The 12,812-nt window shown below is 41.7% G+C and overlaps 1 protein-coding gene across 1 annotated transcript in view; it reads right to left on the bottom strand.

Moving 5' to 3' along the window:
* Window positions 1–859: 859 nt before the first annotated feature.
* Window positions 860–12,812, bottom strand: part of POLR2B (RNA polymerase II subunit B) — a 76,927-nt gene continuing 64,974 nt past the window's right edge. Inside the window, exons 19-24 of the mRNA XM_075204735.1 lie at window positions 8,109–8,198; window positions 7,574–7,681; window positions 6,465–6,578; window positions 3,295–3,455; window positions 2,966–3,161; window positions 860–1,193 (exon numbers count right to left, since the gene is read on the bottom strand). Coding sequence (XP_075060836.1) covers window positions 1,104–1,193; window positions 2,966–3,161; window positions 3,295–3,455; window positions 6,465–6,578; window positions 7,574–7,681; window positions 8,109–8,198 — 759 coding nt within the window. The 3' untranslated portion in view covers window positions 860–1,103. The remainder of the gene's footprint in view (window positions 1,194–2,965; window positions 3,162–3,294; window positions 3,456–6,464; window positions 6,579–7,573; window positions 7,682–8,108; window positions 8,199–12,812) is intronic.

The raw sequence follows: 12,812 nt of genomic DNA on the forward strand, positions 1-12,812 counted from the left end.
CACTTCCATCCTTCTATCCACAGCCAAAAAATGAAAATGAGAGGAAACGGCATTCACTGGCTCTAGCGAGAATAATTTCCATATATCTGCCTAGAACAGAAGAAATCAGGAAGACAGAAAAGCTACTTGTGCTGACAACTGGGCCCACTGCCTCCAAGCAAACTATCTCCAATGGGATCAAAGAAACTATTTAACAGGTCTACAAGAGTAATGGTTGCAAGATGACAGATCCTCAGGGCCCGCTCAACTCAAGCAGTGGCAACATCTTAGGCAAGCAATACTCCGGTTTTGGTGGCACAGCTTTGCTAAGCAGCTGAATGGTCATCTAATCATACTTTCACAGGTCATTATCTGGATATCCTATCCACCCACCTCAGATGCTCAGTTTGGAAGAGATGTTCTTACCGCAGTTTCTTAATAATTCTTAATTTGCAGCATATGTGGCATAATTAGTTTATGATGTGGCTCTTCCTATTATAAAGCTTTGTGGCTGCCATAGTTATGGAATGTACCAGTGTCCGAAGCAGAAAAGAACAGAGAATTTACCATGAACACCTTTTCTGCGAGAGACTCCTGGCAGCTCAATACAATGCTTGTACTGTTGTGTTAATTTTATATTTTGCAGAGGTAATCTTGGGAAGTCACTCAAAGACACAGGGGAACAGGAGGCATTAAACATACCATCTGGGGCGTGTTTTTTGTTGCCTGTCTCTGCCTAACCAGGGAAAGGAAGCTAACCCTAGTTATGGCTGCCATGGAGTCTCTTGAAGAAAATAAATTAACCAACTTGTTCTTTTCTCCAATCTGAAATTTTAGATTAAAATTCTTATGCAAATACCACTATTTAAAGACAAACATGTTTTTCTGTAAAATATTTATTTAGAGCAAAAACAAAAAACATTAGTAAGTAGGATCAATGTACAATTAACCTTCATAAGGTTGTAAAATTGAAAGCTAAAAGAAATACATACAAAAACACACACAAAAAACAAAACATATTAAAGCTCACAAAAAGTGATAAACATTTTGTCTTAATGAATAATGCCAATCTAAAAATGGCAATTTTAAAAAGACTTGAGATTACACTATCCTAAAAGTTTAAACTAGGATATCATCATACGTGGAGCAATGCTCATTGACATCAACTCTTGAAACAGAAGTTTGCAGGCATAAGGCATTCGCACCAAGGATATCTGGAAGAAAAGTTATACATTAGTCCTAATAAAAGAGATGGTATTTTTCAGATTTGCCAGTATATATTTTATGCAACTTTATGGTTTAAAGTATTTAAAGCAACGTTAAACCAATCAACAAAACGACAATGCTATACATTAAAGTTAATATTCATGAGTAAAGGTTTCAGGAACTTATTAGTGAACATATTTGAGAACTCTTTCGTCATGATCACCACTTATTTCTTTGGCACATAGATCTCCTTTCTCTAAAAGTTGCCCACACACAAAATGCAGTATTGGCAGATATATCAAGCATTTGACGACCTACACCACAGTATGTGGCCTCAACATAAGGCTGATAATCAGACAATATATTACTATGTGCCCTGGCGCTTCACTAGGTGTGCTGCCTGCTATGTACTCAGGTACCACAACAACCTTAAAAATCAAACAAACAAGCAAAAAAGATGGTACATAAACACGGCGCTCCCTTGACACAAAACTTATACACTTCACCTTCAGTATTTTGTGGCTTATTCTTGTTCTCCGCACCTGCTGACGATCAAACCTAGGTTTTATCTTGGAGGTTTTGATCGTCAGCAGGTGCGGAGAACAGGGAGCAGCATCATCGGTAACACAGTTTGATTCCATTCTGTTACATGCCTGTTATTCAGTAACTCCGGTACGAGTCATACCTCATGTTTTTATAGATATTTTATTAAAAGTTAATGCACTAGATTCTTTATTCTGTTTTCATTTGAGTGTGGATCTTCTTTGCGAGGCACGGAAGGAGAATTCAGGAGGGAGCTTCTGCCATATATTTCTTCAAAAGGCGTGTTTTACATATGGATTATGTAAGCATACATCTAAAGGGGGTGTGAACCAGTGTGAGGATACCAGTGGATGGAGGGTGCATTCTCTCTTTTAAAGACACAGAGGAATCTAAACTATTGTTTTCCCTCCACTTTACTGTCCTCACTATGTAAAAGTGTACTACACCATGTTTAGCATTTCCATTTGCAGAATTGTATAAATCTGTGGCCACAACGGGAGAAATTGGATTGGAAGCGCTATTAATAGCAGTATGAGAGTGCCCCCATGTACCTTGTTGTAAGCTTATTTTTGAAGAATAAGCCAGAAAATACTGAAGGTGAAGTGTATAAGTTTTGTGTTAAGGGAGTGCCGTGTTTATGAACCATCTTTTTTGCTTACAAGGCTGATAATGTTACCTAAATCAATTGGACTTATTATGGGGTAGGCTGGTAAATGAGGTTGCAAAATGATCACTAAGTGTTTGTAGTCATTTTCCAAACACACTAACAGGCCCAGTTAAGTCAGAAGAGGTCAAGCTGTGATTAAGGAGAGCACTCATAATGTCCAATAATTATTAAATTACATTAACAAAAAGTAAAAACATCTTTTATGCACTTCTAAGTAGTTTTTCAGAAAGAAGGTAAAGCTGGGAAAACTGCATGTTTATGTTCTTGGATGTCAGGGCTATTAAGCCAGTAATTATATGAACATTATATACTGTTTATATATTGCCTTACAAGGAAAGAAAATCTCCATTCCACATTAGTGACCAAAGATTTAAAAATATCCAACAAATGCTCTCTCACATTTGTGTCATTCATTCAAAGTTAAAAAAACAAAACAAAAACCTATAGCCAAATAAGGTTTTCCACTCTTTACTAAGATACATGTTGTAAAATGACAATGAGCAAGTTGGGAAGCAAATTATCATCAATGTATTTTCTCCTAAATCTACATATATATGGATTTTTACTTACTTGGGTTTTGTTTCGGCAACCTCTACATTCATAAGTGTGGGTCCTGGTGTTTGCAATGGCCATCAAGCCACAGAGATTACAGACATGTACTTGGTAAGGATCAGAGGCTTCGAACAATCGCTCGCGAAGAAATTGTGCAGCACCATGTGCAATCTGACAATCTCGCTCCATTTCTCCAAAACGAAGACCGCCATCACTGTGTAAAGAGATTTCAATAACTAACTCTTATGGGGGAGGAAACAAAACAAAAATCTAATCTGCAAAGAAACACATTGAAATCAGTCAAGAAAGGCTGACATAAACTGAACAAAAAAGAATTAAATACTTACCGTGATCTACCTTCCATTGGTTGTCTGTTCAAAATCTGGATAGGACCTCTTGCACGAGAATGAATTTTATCATCTACCATGTGCTTTAATCTCTGATAATAAGTAGGCCCAATAAAAATTTGTGATGTGATTTTACGTCCTGTGAATCCATTGTACAGCACCTGTATTTAAGATATTAAAGTAAAACTTTAAACATTTTTGGGTTACAGAAGGTGATGCAGTGATTTGACATTTCTCAGAGAACATTAACATTAACTGCATACTTCATTTTATCACTGTACCCCACCACCCAATTTTTTGTTGCATAGTTGTACAGAATATCGGACTTCATTTTAATAACAGAATAGTGACCTATTGTAATAAATGAAACATAAAACATGAACAATTACTTACACACAGTTTTAAGGTCCTGCAGGAATCACAAAAAGTTATAACGTGCTTTCTAAATTCTTCGGTTCTTGATAAATATATGGAAATTGCCATAACCAGGTCTAAGTGTAATTTTCATCACTAGTTTATGGACAAAAGGATGACACAGCATGCCTTTCTAATTAATGTGGAATTTAGATACTATCATGGCAGAACTGGTTTGGCTCTAAGTACTACTTTTTCTTATTAGATTCCACACAGTGCTTGTAATTCTAAAACCCTGCGGGCAGAAGTGATTGCTACTAGGAATCGGTAACTGGGAGGACAGAATGTATGAAAAACAGACCTGCAACATACCAGACGAATTATCATGCCGACACCTGAAAATGACTTCAGTTTCAAGGCCGGTAATTATTGCTGCTCTTAAGGGGGTAATGCAAAGAGGCGCTGGCTGTTCAATGTAGAAGCCTTGGTAAAAACCATTGAACAGCCAGTGGATGTTTGCAATACCCCTTTAAGAGCAGGAATAATACTATCGGTCTTGAAACGGATGCCATTTTCAGGTGCCGGCATGATCATTCGTCTGGTATATTGCAGGTCTGTTTTTCATACATTCAGTCTTCCCAGTCTGTCGTCAATAACAGTTTTGGACTTGTCATGTCGGGGAAAAAGTGTTGTCGTCCTCGTGCTAAGGTACCCAACCACTAGGAACACAACTTTTAATGTCATCCATCTCAGAGAAACCTGTTGTAGTGGTTCAAACAGGTTAGACATCAGCGTTTAGCACTAAATGGAGGAGGTAAGCCAGGAAAGGATGTTGCATGCGAAATCCAAGGGAGTCAAAGAGAAGATGGTCAACTGTGTTGAAAGCAACAGTAGGATCAAGGAACAAAGCAGGGCCCTTCTACTTAAGCAAGAATAGATCATTTGCACCTTGGTAAGGGCTGCCTCAGGGGAGTGGAGAAGGCGGAAGCATGATTGTAAAAGGGTCAAAAAGAGAGACCAGTGTGTGTTAAAAGGCTTTAGAATAGATGTTTGTAAAGGAATGGGTGTAGAGTTATGGGGCAACAGATGGAGAGAGGCACGAATAGAGTGATAAGCACATGCCTGTAAGCGGAAGGATGCCATTAGTGCTTGCCAGCATTTAGCCAACCTCTTCAGAGGAGAGAAAGTTGAGGTGGTAGGAGAGAGCAGGGTAAAGGGTAAAGGTTGAAGAGCATTAATTTTCTGGTTTAAGAAGCAAAGTTGTGGGCAGTAAGGGCAGAGGGGGAAGAGGTGGATGTCAGAGAAGGGAGTTGATAGTGGCAAAGAGGTGATGGGGATGTTGGTGTGGAAGTCAAATAATTGGATGAAATCGGCTAAATTAATTAATACTGGTTTATCGTGCTATTGCAATAAGTACGCCATAAGTACGTGTAATGACACAATCGCACAAAATAATAACACACACTTACAATTGTAAATAGTACACATTTATTTAAGTTCCAACTCACATCAGTTTATTAGTAAAACTTAAAGGTTATTTATGTAAAATATAAATGTACATTAAAGGTAACTATGATTCTGGTCCTCAGAAATGTGTGGAGTTTGGTCTCATATTAATCCATATTTTACTAGTTGAAATCCGTTGTCAATAGGGAAAGGATCGCATATTGCAATCGCAAGTTATGAATTCATATTGCAATCGCAAGTTATGAATTGTATGAGATTAATACTCCAAAGCACTTTGAGCACATGTTGCTCCTGAGGGAACCAACCTATAAACAGTGTTTGGTTCGGTTTATACTTGGTGTTACGTTATACCTTTTCATGCATCATCATGGCTTACTGTACTCCTGATATTTTTTGCTATTAAATCTCTTTGTGCATTGGAACCACAATAATCGCATTGGACGTTTATTGGTAGCGACAAGATGAACATTACTTTGGACTTGGTGTAGGTAAGAGTTTTGAACTAGGTCTGTTTGACAAGACAGAAGGCAGCATAATTGGAAGACAGGAAGAAGTGCAAGTCGACAAAGTTAGCGTCAGAACGGAATCACCTTTGCAGGTAACGAGTGAGGTTGGCGTGCCAGGACTTGGAATGTGGGGAGGAGGAAGGAGGAGGGAGGAGGAAGGAAGAGAGAGGAGAGAGGAGGAAGTGGTTCAAGTGTGGTAGAGAAGCTGGAGGATCATGCAGGTTACATAGTGTCCACATGTTGTCATGGGAGGTAGGGAGAGGTGGAAGGAGAGAATGAATTAGAAAAATTGTAGACATCACAGAGTGAGAACACGGGGTCCAGAGAGTGACAATCATGGTGGGAGAAGAGGTCCACTGGGTGAGACCATGGGCAGAGGTGAGGAAAAGGAGTTTAGAGGCAGAAGTCCCACTGGGGTTGTCAGAGATATTTTAATTTCAGAGAATAAGAGTGGGAATTGTCGAAGTCAGATAATTGGATATAGTAATTTCAATTAATATCTAACAACTTGATTGTCTTTGTTCGAAATTATGAGTATAGCATGCTAAGGCATGGAGGAGGGTATTCAGCTACAACACGTGGCAAACATTGTTGGTTTAACATTTACACACATACGCACGAACATGCACATTTGTAATTAGTACACATTAATAGTAGTTGTAACACAGTTATTTATGTCGAAATGTAGCGTCCCTTCTCTATACCCCAATGTCCCTGGTGTCCCCCAAAGGAGGATAGAGGAAAAAAGAAACCCAGAATGGTAATGGAGGAGAACAGAGTGTGTCATTCATGTTATCATCTGCCCAACAGGTGTTTAAGGCAGCAATATGGTAGTGTTCATACCTCATTTCCTCTAAGATGATACCCATAGTCTGATAATAAGTTTGAAATCTTTTGCACATTAACAGCATCATTGAATGGAGTTGCATCACCAATTTCTCCCTTGTTTGCCGATACCTATATAAAAAATATTCAATATATTATAACCGTTTTGAAGCTTTGAAATAACATGATCCTTTGAAATCCAGCCCTGTTGCTAGAAACATGCTGACTAGCATTGGAATACTGTATAAGCAAATTGGTCCTAAAAATTCATGTAGTCAAGAGCCAGATTTGACTACCACATCTGCTTACAACCATTGTCTACAAAATGCAAGGATCATTAAAATGTACCAATTCTATTAAAAGTCCCTAAGTCCCCATTACTAGAACAATTTCTGTAATATATATCCTATTTTGAGATAAGCATTGTCAACTGTATTTTAAAAGTGAGGTCCCACAAATCAAATATATCTTTGCATTTGTGTAGCAGTGATGTCACTTCTGTCCAGTAACTTATTCTGAAAGTGTTATGTGATGTAATCCATAACTTGAGAAAAATATCAGGATATGAATAAATCCGTAAACAAATAACTTGTATATTTTTAGTAATTAATGTACCTCCAACAGAAAAGTCAAAAACATATTTTGCTTGCAATAGAGGGGCTGCAGCATTGTACTTTTATTTAGTGCTCTGTAATACTGTAAGCTGGCAAATGTTTATTACCCTGTGGAACAGATACATATGGCCTGGTTTGTCACAACTGAAAGACCTATCCTAAAAGAATATACACAAACATTGGTAGAGCACATACATATATTTTGGTATTCCCAGCTTAATAATAAAATGACACAGAAGGAACAGGCTTTTAAACTAGACATATCCTGATCTCACTCTGGATAAGTAACAAAGGTATAGACCTATGAGAGGTTTTTAAATAAAGTATTATGCTTTATGAAGACATATTTAGCATTCTAATTTATTCTGGCTCTAAATTTAATAAAGTGACAGTTGTCTCAAACCATTTATTTTTTTTACATTTCACACCATCATAAGAGTTGGCAACAACTGGTTATTGAGAACAATATTTTGTTCATTGGGCAATTAAATGTGACGGATGTTACTTCCTTACCTTCCCTTGAAGGCATTCGATCAAATGTCCAATAGTCATACGAGAAGGGATGGCATGAGGGTTGATGATGATATCTGGGGTAATACCTTCACAAGTAAAAGGCATGTCCTATGATAAAAAATAAAACACACACACTCACATACATACATACATAAAAAGAAAACAAAAAACAAAACCAATGAGAACACTATATCACTATATTTCACCTATATGTTTCATCACCCTGAGCCTTGCAATGTAATTTCTTCAATGTTTCTTAATCTTTTGTTAACCTGGCTGTCAAGAACTAGATAAGAATGCAATAGAATATGGAATTTAACAGAATTAAATATAAAATGTAAATTTTTTTAGTTACATTCACTAGCTATATTCCATATTCTCCCTGGTGCCACAAGAAACCAAGCAATGAGCGATGTAAAATTAGTATTAACCATAGCATTTCTATTGAAAACTGTTTATCATATTTTTTAAACACAAACACCAGGAACAACTTGGTATTACAATTCGTGAAATATAAACTTAAAAATAGAAATACCTCTTGTCTGTACTGAATTCCACAGGTACCCTTCTGCCCATGCCGACTAGCAAATTTATCTCCAATCTGAGGAATTCGAACTGACCGTACCTGATGAAGTACAAAACTGAATATAACACAAAAAAACAACAAAAAAAAAACACACACTTCACAATAAAATGTAGAGATTTAAAAAAAGAAGATTTTTACTCGCCGTAAAATAGATTTCTTTTACTCCATTGGGGGACACTGCGAGACATTAGAATATAGTCGGTTTGACTAAGAGTTTGCACTTATCAAATTCTTTGTTCCTCACACTCCTCCCCTACTTTTGCATGGCTTTACCTGACAAACTAAAAGGGGGGGCTGAATTTGAAGAAATCCCCAGAACATCCTGTGACCATGAAAACCAGCGCTGAGAGGTGCACTCTGAGGGAATTAATCAGTGTTTCATATAGGGGTCAGTGTGCGAACGAAGCCAACTTAGAGAGCCCGCACAGGGACGTGTGAAAAGCCTGGGATCCACACCAAATGCTGTACTGTTCTCAGTCCAATTAGAAAAGCTGAGGAAGGTGCCCTACGGCCAGTATTCAAGGTACCAACCAGCCCCCCTGAGAAGAACCTCTGGCCCCAAGATTAGAGTTTGCAATGCCACAGTGCAAGCTAGATGATCTACAGAGTGACTGAAGAGGCCCCTGAATACGAAGATCTGGCCGCACCGGTAGGTGGAAGGGAGGCGCGCCACCAGCTGCCAAACGTATGAAAACCATGTTCCCTGAAAAGAAAACGAGGGACCACCAGGTTGGCTGGAAGCCAGAAAGTGTTTAGCACTCACGAGAACATTGGACAGATAACAGACAGGTACACCAGTACGAAAGGGAAACATCCTGGCATCGGAAAATTCCATCCAAGGGTCTTTTGATTTCGAGCAGTAAAGGCTGTCCTAAACAATATATACGGACGGCCTGGGGACCAAGTCTAGAGTGTTCTAAGGATTCATCGGGAGTTGAAAAGATGTCTCCATGGAGAGACCATTCTCCCTGGTTAACCTTTTGCCTGCCGAGACTCTCAGCCTTCCATTTATAATGCACTCGGGCCGCGTGTTCTCTCTAGATGCTAAAGATAAGCAACAGCCGTGGCATTATCTGACAATGTCTAGAGGTTTCTTGATTAGGAACTGCTGGGCCCGACACAACCCCTTGTGGCCTGTCAGCTCCAAATTTGAATGAACAGTTCTCTAGGGAGGACCAAAAATACCCTGGAAACTTAATGATCCTCTCAATACACCTCAACCTCACAGACTAATGCCGAAAGGATTGAGACCGTCCTTGTCGCGACCTGGTGGAGCTGATGGGAAGAGAGGTACTCCTACCTCCAGTGGCCCATGGATATTATTTTGTAATTATACAAAAGTGAGAGGCTCCGTTCTTGGAACACAATTCTGGATGCCTCTGGCCAACTACTCTGACCAAAGTTGAATGGCTTATGGAAACAAGCTATGAACCTGTTGGATCTAACCAAATTGCCTGCCGTCACTAAAGCTGAGTGATAGCCAGGTTACGCTTATTGTTAGAGAGACCCCTTGAGAAAAGCCTTTTATGAGCGTCTGTCCTGCGTAGCATAGCAAAGTAAGTGAACAGGCGAGCAACAGGGTTGTCAATTCCAGGGGTTTCTTGCCATCTAACTATTCATTCTACCGGGAGAAGAAAAAAAAGAGATGAAAATCTGCCCAGCCTATTAATTGTTTATTTGGCTCGTGCCAAAGGTCAGACACCATGTCCCTAATATGAGTAGATGGTCTCCTAAATAGGGCGGGAGCGGATGGAACCGCAGCCTCACGTTCCGCAAACGCTTAATCTAAGATTATCCTCCCTGTGAGTGGATGTGGAAACTAAAGAGATATAAATGCTCTCGACTGTGAACAACTCTGAAAATCAAAATTATGCTTATTTCTGTGAGATGGTGAGCAGATGTGTCTGTCTAGGTGGACTCAGTCTAGGATAGAGGCATGCCACTTCTGTCTCGGAAGACGTGCCTGCGACAGACGTGATCTGTGTGGGCTGAGTGTGTGTAGAAGCGTGAGATAAGGGATATTCACGTACCTTTTCGGACCATAACATCACCTTAGTGAGTTTGGATATTGATGCTGCCAGTGGTTTGGCTGCTCCATAGCTGCTGACACCTGAGTGGGAGCATTGTTCCCAGACACCTGCACAGAGTGTAGCTGGGTTTGACTTTTTAAAAGACAATATAAAAATTATATTTGGAACATATATAATGCAGTACAGGCATACCAGCAGGTCCATACCCCTGGGAGATTCCTTTTCAAACACAATGCAATGCTAGGAAAGGTTTTATCAAATAAAACGGTTTTATTATTTTGGCACATATATATTCTCGAATCCAAACGTCCGACGTGACTAACCACCACTGGCGCTTGAAGAGAAGAAGCCGTGCCCCCACCACGGGTACCCGCGTGGGGGCCAAGGAGTCATGCTGCAGGTTTTTCACTGGGACGCGATGTTCCCCGTCTGGAAGCGCCCCTACCTCTGCCTCCACCTCCTCTGGAAACAGCCGGCTGACCCCTTGGTGGGCTGCCACGGCCCTGAGAGAAGGAGCGAAAGGAGCGAAACTGAGCTTGGCGAGGTTTACGAGAGCCCATGGGAAGGTACTCTTACCTCCTGTGGCTACCTCAATCACTTTCTCAAGCTCCGGCCCAAACATAGTGACTCCATCAAAAGGCAGGATTTCCAAGGACCTCTTCGATTCAGCATCCGTTGTCCACGAACGTAACCATAGGGAACGTCGTGATGCCATAATAAGGCCGCCAATTCTGGCATTGACTGCTACTGCGTCCATGGATGCCTGTCCCATATAATCCGCCGTCTCCTGAATGTGCTCAGCGAGAAAAAGGAGATCATCAGGTAGTGGAGCCTTACTCTGAATGGCCGAGATCAACTGCTCCGCCCATATCTGCACCGCCTTATTTGCCCATGCAATTGCCATAGTGGGTCTAAACAAGCTACCGGAAGCAACATATGCGGACCGGAGAGCATTGTCACACTTTTTGTCGGTAGAGTCTTTGAGAGATACGCTCTCCTGGGTAGGAATGGCAGAGGAAGAGGACAACCTGATAATCGGTCTGTCCACCTTAGGAGACGCCTCCCATTTAATACAATCCTCTGCTGAAAGAGGGTAAAAACTCTTAAATCTACCCGGCACAACGAACGGTTTTTCCTGGATTTAACCAAGCGTTTGTCACAATCTGCACCATCTCTGATGACGGTGGAAAAGACATAACCTGAGATTTAGTCCTTCTAAAAATTGAGAAAACTGAGGGAGCCAAGGGTGTAGGGTCAGCAAAACCAAGGCTGTGCCTAATACCCAACACTAGACTTTCAATATTACTGACCGAGATGGTCATAATACTCAGAGAATCTTCCTCCGGAGTATCCAAGTCTAAATCCCCATCCTCATCTAATGGGATATCTGAGCCTGGGCTATGACCCTGGTTTACATCCAGTGAAGCCCTTTTTGCTCTGTGGGAGACCGCGAGTAGGCGATCATCACTCTGAGTCAGAACTCTGTGAGGATGTGCCTGCACTTTCCATCTGGTCACCGCCCCAACTACAACATGTGTGTAGCGCTGCCCTGCAGAGAGAGATACCCGAGAGTCTGCCACAGCATTCTGACGTACCTCTGCAGCCTGTAACAACACCGTAGTAAACTTTTCCATGGTTGCAGCAAAGGACTTAAACCAAGGCGGCTCTTCCATGGCTACCGGTATCTGAACTGTGGCGGGACGCTCCTGAGATCCGGCCTCACAAGCAGCGCAAAGGGCACCTTTGTCACGCTGTCCTTTAGAGAGTTTTACTTTACACATGGCACAAGTAAAATACAATGCAGACCCTCCAGAGGATTCCCTGTCAGAGGACTCCTTGTTAGACATCACTGGTTAAATACAGTATAAACTGATTATAACTAGACAGATAAATGATTGTCTAAACCGGCGGTTCCCAAACTGTGCGCCGCGGCGCTGTCACTGGGGTGCCGCGGGCCAAGCATTGAAAAAAAGAAAAAGCACAGAAACTTACCAATCCGCCGGGCCCCAGAAGACTCCTCTCTCCCGCAGCCGTCACTGAATATCGACGTCAGTAACAAGCTGCTGCGGGAGAGAGGAGGCTGCTGGGTCCCGGCGCCCGGAGGATTGGTAAGTTTATTTGCTTTTTCTTTTTTTTCTATGGCTGGCGCGCGGCAGAGGAGAGAGGGAGCGTGACAGCTGGGGCAGAGGAGTGTAACAGGGAGGGCAGCGTGAGAGGGGCCAGTGTGCCTGGATGCAGAGGAGGCCAGTGTGTGCCTGGATGCAGAGGAGGCCAGTGTGTGCCTGGATGCAGAGGAGGCCAGTGTGTGCCTGGATGCAGAGGAGGCCAGTGTGTGCCTGGATGCAGAGGAGGCCAGTGTGTGCCTGGATGCAGAGGAGGCCAGTGTGTGCCTGGATGCAGAGGAGGCCAGTGTGTGCCTGGATGCAGAGGAGGCCAGTGTGTGTCTGGATGCAGAGGAGGCCAGTGTGTGTCTGGATGCAGAGGAGGCCAGTGTGTGTCTGGATGCAGAGGAGGCCAGTGTGTGTCTGGATGCAGAGGAGGCCAGTGTGTGTCTGGATGCAGAGGAGGCCAGTGTGTGTCTGGATGCAGAGGAGGCCAGTGTGTGTCTGGATGCAGAGGAGGC

This window comes from Mixophyes fleayi, chromosome 1 (genome assembly GCF_038048845.1).
Source record: "Mixophyes fleayi isolate aMixFle1 chromosome 1, aMixFle1.hap1, whole genome shotgun sequence".
In the NCBI taxonomy this organism is placed as follows: Eukaryota; Metazoa; Chordata; class Amphibia; order Anura; family Limnodynastidae; genus Mixophyes; species Mixophyes fleayi.